The sequence below is a fragment of the Haliaeetus albicilla genome, chromosome 17 (genome assembly GCF_947461875.1).
Source record: "Haliaeetus albicilla chromosome 17, bHalAlb1.1, whole genome shotgun sequence".
Classification (NCBI taxonomy): Eukaryota; Metazoa; Chordata; class Aves; order Accipitriformes; family Accipitridae; genus Haliaeetus; species Haliaeetus albicilla.
This window is the reverse complement of record NC_091499.1, coordinates 5,445,388-5,463,609: the sequence shown is the minus strand read 5'-3', so window position 1 is coordinate 5,463,609 and position 18,222 is coordinate 5,445,388. Positions and strand designations below refer to the sequence as shown.

The 18,222-nt window shown below is 37.2% G+C and overlaps 1 protein-coding gene across 48 annotated transcripts in view; it reads right to left on the bottom strand.

The window, feature by feature from the left end:
• The window catches only part of RIMS1 (regulating synaptic membrane exocytosis 1), a 338,964-nt gene that overhangs the window by 30,692 nt on the left and 290,050 nt on the right, over positions 1-18,222 (bottom strand). For 44 of the 48 annotated variants that reach the window (XM_069804663.1, XM_069804664.1, XM_069804616.1 and 41 more), the window contains one exon: positions 13,561-13,793. The exons of the other annotated variants lie outside the window; for them this stretch is intronic. In XM_069804663.1, the coding sequence (XP_069660764.1) occupies positions 13,561-13,793 (233 nt within the window). The remainder of the gene's footprint in view (positions 1-13,560; positions 13,794-18,222) is intronic. 48 annotated transcript variants of the gene reach the window in all.

Sequence of the window (18,222 nt, the reverse complement as noted above, 5' to 3'; positions counted from 1 at the left end):
CCTGGATTCCCCAGTCAATGACAATGGCTCATCTGTTAAGAGCTAAGTCCTGACCTGGCTCTATAAGCCCTGCATAAATATATCAAAAGTTGCCTGTTCCAACACATGCTAGAGATGACAGCTCTCTTCTTGCTGTGATTTGAGCCTGTTGCCAGAACTGTGCATCTTTTTCACGTCCGAGGAGAACTAAGTGCAATACAAATGGAACTCAGCTCTGTCACACCCAACTCTTGGAGCGGCTGTGCCTCACAAGGGCCATTACTGAGACTCCAGAGAAAGAGTGTGGTTACTACATGAATCGGATCCTGTGTGTGACCTTTCTTAAGTGACCACTTCAGAGTGCTGTGGAGCACCTCTGCCTAGGCAGAAGAACCTGGTTCCTACCACGGTATGCCTCTAAGGTGGAGGCAACTCAAAATGTTCTCCTGGTAAACTATCCCTTTCCTATCAATAAATACTAAACTTCAACAGAATACTTTCAGTATGCAAAAAACCAAGCCAACCCTGCTGTGTATACACCCTGGAGTTTGTTTTCAATGCCACTTGAACACCCTCCCCTATTAACATTTTAGTCACTTTGGAGTCCAGACTGAAGCAAGCAGATGAGCCTTGTCAAAGAAATCCCCCCACCCTGCCCTGACCATGAACTCTAGAAAAGAGCTGCTCAGGCAGGAGAAAAGATGGTTAGTAGGATAATTTTCAAAGGGAGAGTGATGGGTAAAACCGATTTACTTTTATACATAAATCCTGGGTCACATCTATGCCTAATTCAGTGTTTCAGTCTGGCCACGCTCTGAGAGAGAACACTTAGCACCATCAAATCTAATCAAATGGCAGAGCTATAAATAAAGCCAGCAACAGCCACGTGAAAGCAAAACTAATCAAAACAGCAGCAGTGAGATTCCTCCCTTAACCTGCTTTATAAACAGGAAATCCATTTGCATATACCTGCGTTAAGATAACTTGTCAATCTGACAAGTTCTGTTCTGAGACCAGAGAAATCATGAATAAATGCATTCCCAAGACGTCGGTTTTTATCCCAAAGGCACAAAAGCCACCATTAAAAAAAAACAACTTTCAACACTGTTTCACACTCGTATTTTACAAGCACCATTTAATATTGAAGTCAGTCACCCAGTTAACCCAAGCTTCAAAAACAGAAGTTGGGTGTCTGTTTTGGGCAGCCACCCTATCTTATCTAACCACGGAACTTCGGTGCTTCACAAATCACAGAAGTAAATGAGGAAACTGGAGAGGAGGCAGCAAGAGTGCTCGAAGGGGAGTAAAACAGGTTTCTCCTCTGTACTGACAGCGCGAAGGGGCAGTATCTCACACTGCCTTCTCATACGGACTCTTCTGCCTTGGTTCCTTTCTTCAGTAATATCAAATCTTGCATTTTTCAGAATCTAGCAGGAATGGGTGGCCAATTCTGACTGGTCAAACACTGGGAATTTCTGCTGGGATTGCCAGACATCTACAGCTTCCCAGAAGAAAAACATCTCATTTCTAAGCAATGCTTTTGAAGCTATCAGGCACCAGAAACCGAACTTTTGCAATATGAAAAATGATTATGTGAGTAAATGAAATAAACCGTATATGAGTGTCTGCCTGTGAGCGTCAAGGACTTTTATAAATACTAAGTAATTTCAAAGCAATTCTCAGGTAACTTATGAGGATAAACACACAACAGATCACCGAAAAAAATACTGTAGTTTACTCTTTCAGTCCTTTGAATGTCTTAAGTCTATGACACTGCAGTTAAATATTTGTAGACTTCAGTCTGAAAATCTAAACAGATTGTCAAATTTTAGTAAATTCAGGCAAGTTCAGGGATGAACCTTCCAACAGAGACCTGAGGATATATAGAGGTAACATGTACTGTTTGCTGAGGTCTAAGTAACTAACTATATCGAGGTCTGTACAACGGGAAACAGTAATTCAACTTCAATATTGCACAGTATTTTCATGCCTTAGAGTAAGTTATACCAAGTAACTGATATATGTAGCACCTAACAATGCAACAGAAATCAATACAGATTTAAACAAACTTAACATTTTACACTATCGGTCCCCTTTTGGAAGTTATAGGACCATCACATTCTAAAATTCGCACGCTTAGCAAACTAAAGAAAGGCTGGCACAACACTCAAAATGCTGATGAAACTGTAAACATACGCCACAGTTGATAAAAATATTTGCACTTTGACAACATGCCAATGACTTAGAGATCCCAACTTTGCTAACTTCCTAGGCTGTTTTTTTTCTTTGTCTTTTCTTGGCAATTTGAAGAAAATTTAGCAGATGCAGCAAACTGGCTAGTCAAAGGGAGTGCCTAAAAATCACTGAAAGTTTAATTCAAACACTTGAAATACCAGCACAAAGGAAAAAGAAAAGATACTGTAAAAATAGAAAAAATTGTCAAATATAAACCTCTGTTAAATTCTCACTAGTCTCTGACTGATTTCCTTAAAAAGAAATCACGCCTGGTATGTTTTCTGAAAGTCAGCCACATGCACAGAGAGCAGTCAGTTCCATGGGATAAACCCCACTGCTCACGAGCAGCGTTCACACACGAAGCACAAGCAGACGCCACCGAAGAGCCAAGCTTTGTTCTGAAGGAGCAGAAATCCATCGGGTGCCTCAGTCCCTTTTTTTCCCTTCTCTTTGCGTATCAGATTGGTTGGGAGGAAGCGAGTTTGGACTAGCAAGTAATATGATGTGCTCATTTTCATCTCTTCTACCTTCGTCCTATTTTAAAACTTGCCAAAGTGGTTATTACTTATGTTAATTTAATTTACATGCCATTTAAAGCAGGGAGAGGACTCTGGGCAATAAATGTTAGACAACCAGAGATCAAATTCCGTCGTCGCACAGTTTACATTAGACTGCGGCTCCTTCTCTTCTTGGAAACAAAGTCAACATCGGACTGGCCGATAGCCCTGGCTAGCAGCTATGCTGCCAGACTGATGCATGTGGGAACAAGGCCAGTGACTGTCCTCGTTTATCATCCGTCCTCTCCTGTCCTGCAATGCTGCCGTTATCTGGGTCTCAGCCAGCTGAACTCAACCTCCCTTCATGATCTGTAAAAAGTATTGGAGGAGGGAGAGCTGGATATTTTTTATCAGGAAAGAAAAAAAAAAAAAGGAGATTCGGCAACACTGAAATGGTTTGTGAACCGAAACCTGCTCTACCCGATGCTGTCAGCATTTGTTTTAAAACGTCGTTCATATTTATTCATATTTAAGGAAATACTCAAGCCGAATTGTGTCCTTTCAAGGTGGACATCGTAAGCTATTAGAATTGAAATAGTTTTCCATCCGACTTAATGACTTGGCAAAAAACTTGAAACTTTTTTTTTTTAAAAAATCCTATGAACATTTTTTCATAATTTTACTGAGTTCTGCATATTTCATTACTTATGATATGCAATTCAGAGTATCTAAGGGCCATTATCTGTATTGCAGACTCTATTAGTTACATTATAGATATGTATACAGGTTTTTTATAAATACATTAACATCATCAGCTGCAATAATAGCAGCAAACTTTACTATTATTATGATCATCATTATTATCCTTGCAAATCCCTTAAAAACACCTGTTGATCCTCCTTTTTGTCTTAGGTTAGGTTTACTGTTTTTCCTTTGGATTCTGTTACTAACAGTTCTATTCCTAGCCAAAAAAAATACTGAAAAATCCCTCAAAGCTCATCTTCAAGGTTCACACGTAAAAGTGCTAAATAAGATGAAGACAGTCTCTCTGAATCTAATGCTCCTTTGCATTCAGCTAAATGCACTTTTTTTAAACTCAGCCCACCAGTATTTTATCATCAAATATATGATTACCACACATTTTTATAAAAGTTTTATAAAAAAATTCAAGATTTTGAAAACTCAGGTTTATTTTCTAAAGGATCCAGAATTAAATCATTTCTTGCCCAGAATGGACTTAGAGATGTAATATTCATATTTGAAATACTGTGCTGGAATCAAAGAAGAATCTCAGTCCATATTTAGATGCAAAGACCCACTTTGTCCTTGACTGTAGCTACACCAAAGCTACAAGCAAGCAAGCAAAATATTAAAGGTGATCTATAAAAGAGTGCAAAGAAAATTTCAGTTGTGTGTTTGTGGGGAAGAATTAAGAATAGTTTTAAAACATTTTTCAAATTATTGCAAATTCTTCAGTTACATGAAAAAAATAATACCATAAATGGTTTGTAAGAAATACTGCTATGTACTGGCCAGATTTCAAAATTTCTCTTTCTATGAAATATTTTGATCTGCTCTCTGGAACTCTGTGTTGCATTTACTAAAAGTATCAGGGGAAAGGCCATAGTGTGAGAATTGGCAAAATTTGACAAAAAATGGTGACATTAACAGTTTTGAGCAGCCATCTGAGTAGACAATTATATATGACAAGTCAGTTCTGCTCCAAACTTCATCTAGATGCTCAGAACAACCCTGTGAAGGAAATACTGCAGATCCAGCTGTTTCTGTTCTTTCCAGTTTTAAACTAGATAGCCTGAGCTCCCAAATCCATATAAAAAAATTGAACGAGTTGTTTCATGCTGAACAGGCTATCTCATTCAAATGAAAATCAAAGTTTATGTCAGGTAAGAAAAGGACTGCTTTGGAAAGGAAAAAAAAATAATTTCAGGTCTATCAAAATTAAGCTAGATCACCTGACTCTAAAAAAAAGGGGCTTTATTCTTCTGTAAGACAGGAATACATTCCCGTGCCACAGAATGAGAATATTTTTCCTCTGGATGACTGCAGGTACTCCAAACCTTTCTACAAAATCCCACAAGTTCCAGCAAGCCAGAAACTGTGGCCCTGATCAGGCAAGAAGCATATGAAGGGTAATAAAATTCAAGTTTAAGGCTGACATTCTCTTACATATAGGTATTTATGTAGAAATGTTTAATGTGAAGATAGTAGACTTTTTTCCCTCTTGATAATACTTTGGCATCGCTCTATTTCCTTTTTCTGTCATAATTTTGATATTATTTCACCTCAGTGTTTATACTTGCACAAAATAAAACTTGTGAATGCAGCGTGAATCAGATGAAAAAGCAAATAAAAATCCTCTTTAAACAAAGCTTAGTTAAATAGATTATCAGTAGGTCTTTCTATAAAACATTTCATAAAAAAAACCCAATAGAAACCTAACAGTGAAGCTACACTTACTAAATACATTTGGCATATTTTGAAATTCTAGTTCTACAAGACATGCATGTCATAGCTTAGCTAAAATCAAGATTATACTTCTGGAAAGGAATAAATTCTCCTAAACCCCACACTACTTATATATTGGAAATAGCCCAAAGTACAGTTACTACTGCTGTAATATCTCTGTTAAAAAAACTAGGGAGAAAATGCAAATAGACAGAAAAGCAAACGAATGCTTTTGAGTACAAGTCAACTAACTACATAACATGAGACAGTCAAAATTTATGTTTCAGGAAAAAAGGAAAAGAGCCACATGTAACAAGAACTCAAGAGAGGGGCGGAACTGTGTTTGAAAATACTAGCCCTTATTAGGAAATCTTTTGGAAGATGAGCAACTGGAACTGAATTATGTTTCTATTAAGGGTAGTGAATTCCTCAGCTAGACGGCAACAGTAAATAAAAGAGAACATGCTTACATTCACTCAATGGTTTCAAAGAATTAAGTATCACTACTAGAACAAAGAGTTCCTCTTACAAAAATAATCAGGTCTTTTGCTTCGTTTTTAGTACTATTCTTCATGCACTGGTTCGTTCCCCCCTCCTGCTGCAGAAACAGTTGGGTGCGTGCAGGGTGAGCGCGAAGCTCTTGCTGGGTCCGAGGGGACCTGCTGCTCTTTGCTGCCAGGGTGTCAGGTTTAGAGCCCAGATCCTGTCACCCACCCCAAGGCACCACCACCATCCCTGCTGCTGCACTACAGACTTTTTTTAGATCGGCCGAAAAGAGAAATCCATCTTAACGTCAATCTCCCTCCATTCTTTTTGCGCAACAGAGCCGTTGTCCTCACAGATCACCACAACTATGCAAAGCAAGCTCTAACGCCCTGCTCTGGGAAAAATAACAACCCGGATAGGAAAGACTCTCACAGAAATAATCCCAAACAGCCAAACAAGGCTACTGAGTGAGCTGCAGGATGGACCACCAGACTTCTGCTAGGCTGCAGAAAGTTACTTTTCCAGTACACGCAGTCTAACGTTAAGGAAAAGATTTGCAAAGGTGCAGACTTAACAAAACGGAGGTATCTGTAGGTAAGGAAGCTCACGTGTAAATGCTAGGCATTCCTGCAGAGGTAAATGCCCAGTGCAAGCAAATACTTGGAAATGCTCCTCTACAACACAGCGAGCAACAGGTGAATTCCAGAAGACTAAACTAAACCTGCGGGATAACTGTATAGCTGTAAGACTCATGGTCATTCTGACTTCCAAGATAATTTTCTGAATCTACCCTTAGAAAATTGGGGATCTTGTAGCATTTTGTCTGGATGAACAGGAGATGCTAATACAAAAGAACAGCATCAGAAAACAAATCCTATGAAAACAGCAATGGGATATTATGCTAGATAAGAAACAAAAAAAGAGCTTTTTCATCCCTAGCATGCTAAATGCTTTGAAAGGTTTAAGCTACCCCTCTCTCTGTTCTGATTGTTAGAAACTTTATTGTAATTTTGAGACAAATACAAAATTTATTCATAACTAATTTATACCTGTTTGTTCTTATACCACAGTTTCTGATGGTGTTGCCCCTTAGCTTCAAAAACTCTTCTGCCTTTTGGATGTTTACCCTCATTGCATTCTTACAGAACAACCATATCCCTGTTCAACCTTCACTTTTATAGGCTGAACAAATCAGGCAATAAATCATCCTTCAACATCTCGATTCCCACAAACATCCAGCACTCATTTTCTTGAACGCTGAGCGACCAGTATTCCAGGTGAGCTGTCAGTGGGGCCTCATTCAATGATGTTAATATTTTCTTTGCTCTCCAAGGAAACACCTTGCTTGATGCACCCAGGGTAGCATTTGCCTTTTCCCTGGCCAGATCTTATACATAGCTTATATTCATTCTGTGATTTTTATTATACGCGTGTCTTCCTCCCCCTCCTGTTTTTTTCCAGATGACAGAGCTCCCAGATTGCATCTGGAAATTTTCATTAGTCATTCTGAAAGGAATGATCTTGCAATCTGCATTACCACGTTTTATCTGAGTTCTATTATTCTAGTCCTCAAGTTCATCAGTCCTTCCTCTATATCACCTGGAAGTGACATACTTTCCAAACCAGTATCATCAGCATATTCCAGCAGCTTACGCACTACCTCTCATTAAAATATTAATGAGACCTGCCTGTGGTTTTTGTCTTAGAAACTCAACCAGTAAACACTCTCTGGCTCTTGTTTTAATAAAACCAGCTGATGCCTCCTCCCTAACCACTTTCTTCCCAACTTCCAGTATTTCCTACTGATCTCCATGTTTTCCATCCAGTTTAATAATAATAATGATAGATGATTTACTGAAGTCTAGATAAAGTAAGTCTTTTGAACTTTTGTCTAGAACTCAGCTTTCTTATCAAATAAATGCAAATTTTTAAATAAGCACAATTTCTTTCACTACAGTAATAAAAACATAAACTCAGAGGTTATGAGGTAAAAGAAACATGCTCAGAAATGCATCCTGGCATTGTTTATAATTGAGACTCAATCAATCAAAATGAAATGTGAAAAAAAACAAAGCCTGACCACTGCAAGAAAAGGTTATCATGACCCTTGTAAAAAAGTAACAAAATTCTGGAAAGAAGCAATGGCTTCCTCAAGAAAGACAACAAACTACCCCTCATTATCCCAAAGGCCTCCACCCTCCAGCTATTTTATTTTTGATTTATTATCTTCTTTATCTGTCTGTACTATCTAGACCTGTATGAAATCTCTTGTTGTATCATAAAATTACTACAAGGATGGACAGAAAATTACCCCTGCTGGCATTACCAAAGACTGTGAAAATGAAAAACTGAGATTTTTTTTTCCTAGCAGTGTCTACTCTGAAACGATGTAGCTCCGAGCCTGAAAGATTGCTTTACTCTGTTTAATTTCCATGTTTCCCAGGCAGTGTTATTTTTACCACAGCATAGCGGTGCTTGCTAACAGTCACTAAGTCCCTCCAGTGAACCAGCATATTCTCCACCACTAGAGGACATTTTGTGTAATGGATGGGGTTGTCTTTTCTAAATGTTTACCTAAACTTCAGTCATTCTACAGAACCATGAGAGAAAGCCTTCTTAAGATCAGTCTTGGAAGGTGAAATGTGGGGCAGTCAACCAGATGAAGAAGGAGTGTTCTTAAAGCTAGAGTGAGCACCCAAAAGGAGCACGGCTGTACTGTGGAGTACAAGATTATCAGGACTTCAATGCTCAATGACAATTTCCTCACTTACATGACAGTATCATTTCTGCAATTGGGAATTCAGAATTTAATTCAAAAAAATATACAGAAAACCACTTCTTTAATGAGAAAATTACCAGAAATTACAGAAAGTACACCATAGCAGGGAATTCCATGTGAGGAGGACATGTGCTATTCTTACATAGGGAAATACATTATAAGATTCTCATGTGGTTTTGTTCAGGTTGCCAGTTACTTCCTGAGTGAAGCAATCAGACACTTAAAGATTCCTTCCAAGTATCCAGTTCACAGATGCACATAAGTGAACAGAGTCTTTTTTCACTCTGTTTTCACCTTGTGACAATGCTTGATTTCAGCTCCACTTCACGGTACGTAACCTCCCTCTGAAATGTTAATGCCTATGGCTTTATTTCAGGTTATTGATGTTAAACTTCACAAACAGGAGATGGACAGCAAGTAACTTTGGTTCTTATGTAGAAACATCTCATTTTGGTTCATACCACAAACAGGGCAAGGTATTTCCATTTAGAAAAATGACCCTATATCAGTGAATGTGAGACTGGACAAGCTCCCTGCTTTTCCAAGCTCCTTAGCTCTCCTCCGCATCTCTTCTGCTCTCATCTGTTTTGAGCCAGTAGTGGGAACAAGATACAATACCCCAGGCAAAGTCTCACCTTTATCTTATACGAGATCACTAACATTCCTCAAGCAGCGTCAATGGAGAACTAGTCAGAATACTGACGTTAATGGTGTTGAGCACCTTGGAAAATAAAGTAGTCTCAAAGAACTCGTATTTGGAAAACATAGAGCCCATGTCTCAAAAGGCTCACCAGTCGCATCGCAGGTAGTTTTGTTCATATTTATCTCAAAGCTGGTATTTTCAGTCTTTCTATGTGTACTGCTTATCATGTTTTGGATATCTTCAGCAAACACTCCCAAATTATTTTGTAATTCCTTTTAAACTCTTACTCTCAGTGCTTTTGACAGAAAAGTTGGCCTCCATTAGAAGTGGCTAGAGAATGAAAATACTCTAAGTCAGTCCTTCAACAAACCAAACAAAAACACAGCCAGCCAGCCTGTCCATTTGCCTTAAAGAGAAAAACCTGTCTTGCTGACCCACAGGTAATTGCATCAGGCTGAATACGTCACAGAGATGTGACACTACCAAATCTCTGATAGCAAGACGGCGAAGATATAGTGTCAGAATGGTTGCAAAGCACTGTTAGCACTTAAAAAGAACATGAAAAGTGTGCTCCTATTAGCAGATGATCTTTCTGAACCCCTACCTGCTGACCAGGGGATAGAAAGCAAAAGGGAGGAATCCTTTCGCCTTAATACACGCCTCTGCATGGATCCAGGGACGGGAATACTCGTGTTTTTCTGAGATTGAGCTTTTCCTTATCTCCAGAACTCAACTCACTACTGATACCTCTACTATTACCTCCATCCACTTTGTAATGCACTATTATGTCTCTATTTACGGTATAAATTCTGTAATAAAACTCTTTCCTCCTATGGCAGCAGTTTTAACTCTTTCAAAATAAACCCAGAACCCCAAATCCAAATGCAGTATGATCAATACTGCCCTCAGTCACTCATTGATTAGGAAACTATAATATACCTGTAGGGTTGTAGGGTGTTGTATCACAAAATCAAGACAATAGATGATGATTTCCTATCGTAATCTATTTTCCTATCATTTTCCTATGATTTAAACTTAGTTGCTGTAATTATTTAGAAAATCTGCAGTTATATATTTATTTTGTATATATGTATATATTTATTTACAAAAATTAGGCTGGTAAAGAAAGCTAGAAAAGTTGGATTGTAACTAAAATTGTACAGAACATGCCTGGAGCTATTTTCATTCTTCTGTGGCCTTTCTGGGGGTTTTGCTTTTTTTTTTTTTTTCCTTTTTCTTTTTTTTTTTTCTTCTTTTTAACTGTGATAGCATAAGCAGAGCTGGATTTTCATTAGGAATACTGCCAGAAGATTACAAGCTTTTTTTGATGGACTATAAAATCTATCCAATTTGCGGGCACAATGAACAAACCATAGTAAGTAAGGATTTTGTTATTTCAATGAACAGTTACTAAAAGAATTACGAAATCTTAAACATAATGAAAAGGCAGGTGCAGCAGAAATACATACTTTTCCTTGCAGATTTAGATAAAAAATAAACCCCGATTCTTTCACTGACAATAAATATTTTTAAAAACACTGAAGAAGGGTGCACAAAATAATGTGACTACTGGTCCTTCTAAATCTAACATGCAAATGGATCTGCCCCATATATGCAAAGAGGTCCGTGTGTATATACAGACACATACATGCATACACAGTCTCACACACACCCCTTTTTCAATTGAAAAGAAAATCAACTCTTAGAAATAACAGCTACTTAGTAGCAGTTTCATACACACCACTTCTATTTTTCTGTAAGATTAAACCTGTGCAGTATGCTAAAAGCAGTATCTAAAAAAAGTCGCATTCAGCTCTTATTGACCATTTCTTCAAATGAGAAAAGGCAAGATGGAAGTTAATTTTACTGGTTTTGAAGACAGTAGTAAACTAGCATTTCAGATCTACATGTTCCACAAAAATAAGGGACCTCTGATTTTCAAGAAATATCTGACCTTTTGTTTTATTTCTGATCTTTTGAGTTTTCAGAAACAAATAACTTTACATGTCATGTGTACCTGACTTACAATCATGCAAGTCATAGGAAAAAAAATTTTGAACTGACCAGTTCAGGAAAAACTGTGGAGGCTACACATACATTTCTGTATTTTTTATACTTCCTTTAAAATACATGCTCTGTGTCAACAGCACACCTTCAGTTACTGAGGATCTGTAGCAGTTCATACCTGGCACCAATTTTTGGTGGCCCATACACCTCCACACCAGTTTTAAAACTTCAGAATTTGGCTATTAGAACCAATTTTTACATAATCAATTTCAAGGACCTAGTTTATATTATATTGTCAAAACAGATTTTTTTTTTTTTTTTAATTCTCAATAGTGGAGACATTATTAAGTTACTTAGGCACAACACATTAAAGTTAATTAGACCTTTTTAGACTTCTCCTCCCCTCTTGTACACTACAGGAAGGAAGGACAGTGGGTCCCTGATTTAGGGCATGAGTATTTCGTCTTCAGCAATGGATTTTCTTCGGAAAACCTACCACGTCTCTTGTGTATATTGTCCTAAAAAATGCATTAATTCAATTCAACGATTTCTGACATAATTTAGCTAAAAAAATAGTGACTGACAAAACATGTCACATTTTATTTGCTCTGCTTAGACCACAGATCGTGCTGTTTGCCTGAGCCACAATAAGGCAAAGTAAATATCATTCTCAACCCTGTTTTACAATCATAATCATACTTTTCATATTTGATTTGCTGTTTGAGTTTCATTATAACTTTAGGTGCTCCATTCCTTGCAAAATTCCTGTTGTTTTGGAATTATATCCCAAGCAAAATTTGGAGAGCTACAGTATCTTTCTATGAAGAATGGAAACATCTGAGCTTTAAATAGATAATGCTGAGAAGTGTTTGGAAGTCACAGTTTAGATTTTAAGTTATTTACTAACTTCACTGAGAAGAGTGAGTTAGGGCTCATGCCAAGCAAATCGTTGTATGTTTGGTAGCCCCCTGTGCCTTCTTTTTAGGCATACAGCCCTGGTTCCTGGTCAGAGCTGGACTACTGAGTAAGACGGAGCAAAGATTTGCTCTGTCACAGCAATTCCTATTTCAGTAAGATTTAGGAGCTAGAAAGGAACGCCAGATCAAACCACAAAAACATTCTCTGAAATACTTAAAATATTTTGTTCTTTATAGTAAGTGGAGTAAAACGTGAATCTAACATCCTTTCTATAATACAATACCACTTTTTATTACTTTAAGAGCATGTCATTGATTCCGATGCATCTAAAATAACAACTTAGCATATACAACTATCTATATTCTAGTCTAATATTCAGGCAGAGTGCATTTTCAAGCAACACTATTAATTACAGTTCTGGGCTTCAAATACGCCTACTACATCTATCATTTGGTCCAACTACATGATTATATGCTTTCTGGCTTAAAATTAATAAATGAGTAGTGTAGAAAAGTATTACAATCTTTTTGTTAAAGCTGACACAGCTTTACATTTTGAAAGAATCACTTCTGCTCATCTGGCAAAAAAAGAAAACCAAGGGAAAAGGGTGAGATATTTGATGATATAAATAAACAATATTGTTACTTACCTTCATTTTGATTACCCTGACTATGTGAGAGGAATGCTGCCATATGCGTACATTCTATGCTAGGCTGAAGCTTTTCCTCTTTTTTCCCTTCTTTTAGTAAGAAAGAACCCTTAGGGCCAGGTCCTGCTCCCACTGAAGACAAGAGCAAAAGTCTTCACTGGGGCTCAATAGGAGCAGGACAGGGACTTTAAAACATTTTTTTTTTCCTTTTGTATCTCTCTGCATGAGCTTTTGTTCCTTCAGGCTGTGCAGATATGAAGCTTTTAAGATTTCTGAAGTTGCAATAAAGAGTTGGAAGTCTTATGTTCCTAACGAAGCATCATGCTGTTTTTTAATTTATCTGAAATCACTGACCCCAGTTTGCCAGTGTTGTTTTTAACGAAAAAATATTGGATTTACTCTTGCCTAAGAAGTCAAAGGTAGTTTGTAAAAACATATTTTTTGCCACTACAGGTACAACCTTTTATCCAAGTTACATAACTGCCATTCATTTGCTCAGATTTCAATTCCCCCATTCGTACTCAACTCTTGCGCTAGAAGAAATTTCCTATACATAAAAAGCTGCTCTTAGCCAAACCATTATCCACTGTTGATAGCCACATATTTGTCTTTGCATTTCCTCGCCTACCTGTAAGCAAGGCTTCTACGAGATAAAAACATCATTGATCAGGACAGAAAGTTGTTATGGTACATATTCTAAAAGGCATTTGTATATTGTTTCTTGCAGATGCCTAACAATCGAAGAAAATTAATATCTTAGAAATTTATTCACGGCTGGAAAACCTTCTCTCCCGAGTGGTCTATATCCATATACATGTAACACAGATGCCACAGATGAAATAATGGTAAACCACGTTTGGTGAGAGTCCTGTTTCCGACCAGGAAAGCGTGTCTCACTCACCTGTTTGGCTAAGTTGAGATGTGCTTCTGCTCCTTCGAGATACTATGGCAACCACTTTGGCACTAAGGCTGGAACGCCTTTTCTTCCCACCTGTTCCAACCGTGCCGACAGCCGTGTCCGACTGACTCCCGTCATTGTGCTCCAGCTTATACATCTCTCCGCTCACACTTGTGCTCTTAGTGATTCTCCCTGAAGTCCCCATCCGTCTGCCTTGCATTTTAGGAGTAAATGTACTACAGTTACAAAGTAAAAACAAACATGTTAATTTGTCTGTGTAACAGCATTTCCAAAAACCTTTTTTTTTTTTATTAGTAAATTAATTTAAAGTCTTGATACATTTTCATTTATTTGGTTCACAAATAAAAGGTTAATTTGATGCTCCTCAGAATATATATTTCCAGTATTATAATTTGTTCTTCACTTCTTCGAGGGAAACAAATAAAACGAACCGTTTCCCATGTTTTTCAGAGCGACAGACACACAACATTTAAATGTGGAGCCTTCCTGTCTATATCCCCAGAATACAGAAAGCAATAAACCAGCAATTTTATGACCAAAGAAAACGATTATGGGCCAAGAGAATATATCTAGGTTAATACACGTATCTTATCGGCACTGTTCACCAAAGCCTTAAGACCTAATAAATATGAAGATAACATCTTCCATATTTTCACACTTCACAGAAAGAGATAATACAATATGTAGTATTTTTTAGGTCTTTGCTCTCTCACTTCTTTAAAGGTAAATGCAATAATCACAGTATGAAGGCAAGATAATGTTGAGGCAAAAAAAATCTAATAACCCACTAGAACTTTCATTGATTGACAGAAAGATGAATCGCTCTGTCAGTTCTGTTTGATTTCCTTTAGCTATTGCATCGCATTTAAATGTTTCTATACAAATCCTTTTTCTGCTCCTGCACACGGAGGCTGGATAAAGTATTCAGAAACACGCTCTAGAGAACAATCTCAAATACACACAGGACATACTAATACACAGACCTAACGCTGCGATGCCCTAGCTCTAATGGCAATACAAAGTCAGCTCCCACTCTGCAGACACCCAGTGATTTAAGCCACAGCCTGACTCACTTCAGATGTCGTTGTTAAATTAGCCCAGTATGTGGGAAATTCCTTGATGTTGTATTGCTGGTTAGTAGACCTACTGGCAACATACTGATTTTAGGATTTTTTTTTTCAGTAATTCTGTATTTTGAAGTCAAATTTTGAATTTATTTGTTGAGCCACAGTCCTGCTGTCCCTCCCAGCAGGTTCCCTTCCCAGCAGATGTGATGGCCTGCCCTCCCCGCTCCAAAAAAGAAAAAAAAAAAAAAAAAAAAAAGAGAGGGTTTGGAGACACAGGCTTTGTGTCATGGCAAGTTTCACACAGATAGGAAACCTTGCCAGAAGAAATGAAGGGGTCTGTGGGGGAAGAACTGACATCCTGTGACTTCCACGGATCTGGGCCCTGCTAAAGCTGAAATCAGTCCTGTCCGAAGACAGATCCAGGAAAGTATAAAATAATGTATACATAAGTTTGTTTTACTGACAGTTACCAAGATTTACTAACGTGTGACTAGGTAAGAGCAGAGAAAAACAGACAGTATTTTTTGAAGCAGAAGCTAGAAAAGTAAAAGTCCTTGAATAGACAACACTTAAGAGAAAGGTCATTATCAATCTCTGCACAGGCATTTAACGATGTTCAGCACTTAGGATCTGCTCCTGTTAAGTTAAAATAAAAAACCAGCTACCACCTGCACACAGAACAAGGTGCTGCGATGCACTGAAGTACTCAAGAACACATTTTAGTGGACCACCTGAGGCACACTGAGCTTAAAATAGGTTCTCTCTTGTTCCCTCCTATCCCACTGCGACTTGAGTGACTGGCTTTTGGGTTTGCACGGCAAAAATAGAAGGACATAGGTATTTTGATGTTGCTATGTAATATTCCTTTGTATTTTATGGTAGATCTCCCTCAGCACACACTCCCTCACATGTATGTGAGCACACACATATAGACACACACACACACACATATATATATTCAACCATTCTAGGAAGAATTTTAACTGCATCTTTTGGTAATTTAAAAAAAAACTCAACAAAGACCATCTTCCATAAATATGCAAGTATCAAGGAAAAGGTTTTGTGTAAGGCAAACTAGTTCTGCTCACTTAAATACAATATCAAATTAAGAAAAAATGCCCTAAAATATTTCCCATTTTCAAAATAGAGACCAATTTCCTTGAGAGAGACAAATATTAATTTCTTGGCTTTAAAATAAATCATGTCCCTAACACAGTACAGGTGTTTACTTCATAGGTTACATATAACGCCGCTTTTTAAAGTTGCAGTGATCACTAAATAACGCTATTGTTATTGTTGTTCACAGAATGCAATAACCTCAACTTTTACAAAATATCTAGCATCTACTTTTGTTTCAAGTAACACAGATATCTTTCTTCACCTCTTCACAAACACTGTAACATGAAAAAAATATGAATTGGGATTGCCACATGGGAGTCATTATTCTTCAAATAGCAAATTAATTTAAAAAAGCAGTGACGAACATCACAAAATTCATGCTGAAACTTCTGATAAAAATATTTTTCTACAGTTTGAAAAGATTTAGTGAAGTTTATCTCTCTTAATTTGAGGGCTGGATATTGGTCCATCATAGCTCTAGCAGAGAATTCTGGCTATGGCCAGAATATCTTAGAAAATGTTTTCTCTTTAAGAAGTGGTGTTATTAACTTGCACACGTACCAAGAAAACCTTAAAACTAGAGATCAAATGTACAATGTGATAATACTGTCTGCATATGCAATCAACCTGCACCATTAGCTCGAGGTGCTGTCACGCAGTCCCTGTAGTCAAACAGACACTTCACTCCCTAATTCAGTATATTTGCCATTTCAAGCAGAGGGCAGACCAAACATACAGTCTGATACTTGGAGGGGGCAGAATCGCACAGTCCTCATTTTCAGGGGTCCTACTTTCTACCTTGATTAAACATGGACAATTCCTTTCCACGTGGATAATTCCTTTCCACCAGTGCTTGGAATTGGATTTCAGGGACTATTTCTGCGATGCTGGTGATGGCCCCTACTCAAAGCTTTCTGTAGTCATTTTGTTCCCATTTTGAGCCATGGAGTTGTTGTCAGCTCTGGAACTCTTGACTTTATGCATCAATACTTTACTAATAGAGGGAAGAAACTGAAAATACCTCTTTTCAGAGCATCTGTTGATATTTGAGCTATATTGACATGTACTTTGCTGACATACTAATCTATAAACCTATCATTTACAGCAATAAAGTTTAAATGGACTACAAAATCTGCCATGCAATTAAAGAAATAATTGTTTATCATACTATTGACTTTGTTCTACTGAATTTCAAGTGTTTATGGTGTAACAAACACTAATCTTACGATGTTTTCATGCCATCTTCGCTTTTTTGTCCAACAGAGCTGAAATGCTCTAATCTCACCACATTATTTAATACGAGTTGAGGAGACAATGATGTCCATCAACTGAGAAATAAGAATTGGTAGTATTAACTTCAGGGAAATCCCACTTTTGATGTATTAATTCCCTAATTCAAGGACTATGAATACTTTCCAAATAACAGATCAATTGCTTTTTCAAAGACCCACATAAATTTCAATTTTCATTCTTTGTGACAGGTAGAGGAACCTACAGGATTCATCTTAATAAAAAAAAGATTGAGATATTTGGAATTCAGATTAATCTTGTACTTGTTTTTACCTTGCGAATATCAAGTCCTACTTTCCTAGGAAATATGTTCTAGTGTACTTCTAGTACAAAATAGCTGCTAGTTTGGTAGAAACAGGCTTAATGGGATAGGGCCAAGGATCAAATCCTACAGCTGTCCAATACTTCCCCTTGTCATAACGAAGCAAACAGATTAAGATTCCTCTGCGTTCATCTAATCCCTGGGCTAGTTTATTATTTGACATTAATTGGAACAGTATCAAAAGAACAGGCATTTAAAATTCAGTCTTCTTATACGATCTAATTGAGTACCCTTAGAACGCAATATTTCTCCATTCCATTACTGGCTATCACTTGGAGAAATAGCTCCTAGCTCATGTTGTTACTTTCTTCAGTATGGTTAGAGATTAATTAATGAAGCACAAAGAAGCAAAATACCTGCATGAATTTACATATATCCTTTTGCACTTAACCCTTCTGATAACAACATACCTAAGATTTTATTTTCCTTTACTGGACTTGCTGGGATTATTGACACATTTGTTTAAATGCAGACACAAGTTTTTGAAGGCCTGTGGCTAAAACTGGTAAATTATTAAGTTATATTGTTAATTCAAACCTAGTTATCACACCACAATAAATAAATACAGTTTTCAGTAGCAGGATAACTAAGACTAACATATTTGTCAGTATACTCCGTTTATTTCTAAATCAAATAATTCACTACATTTTTTTAAAAGATTATTTTACCATCTTTAGCAATGCTTTCAATGACTAGTTCAGCAAAAATCTTATGCTATTTCTAACCATTGGTATAACATCCTCATCAATGTGTATTAAGAATAGTTATAGATGTCCTGTTCCTCTGTTTTACTTCACAGATATTTAGCATGGAAAAAGAGTCACTTGATTTTTAATTTTTTATCTT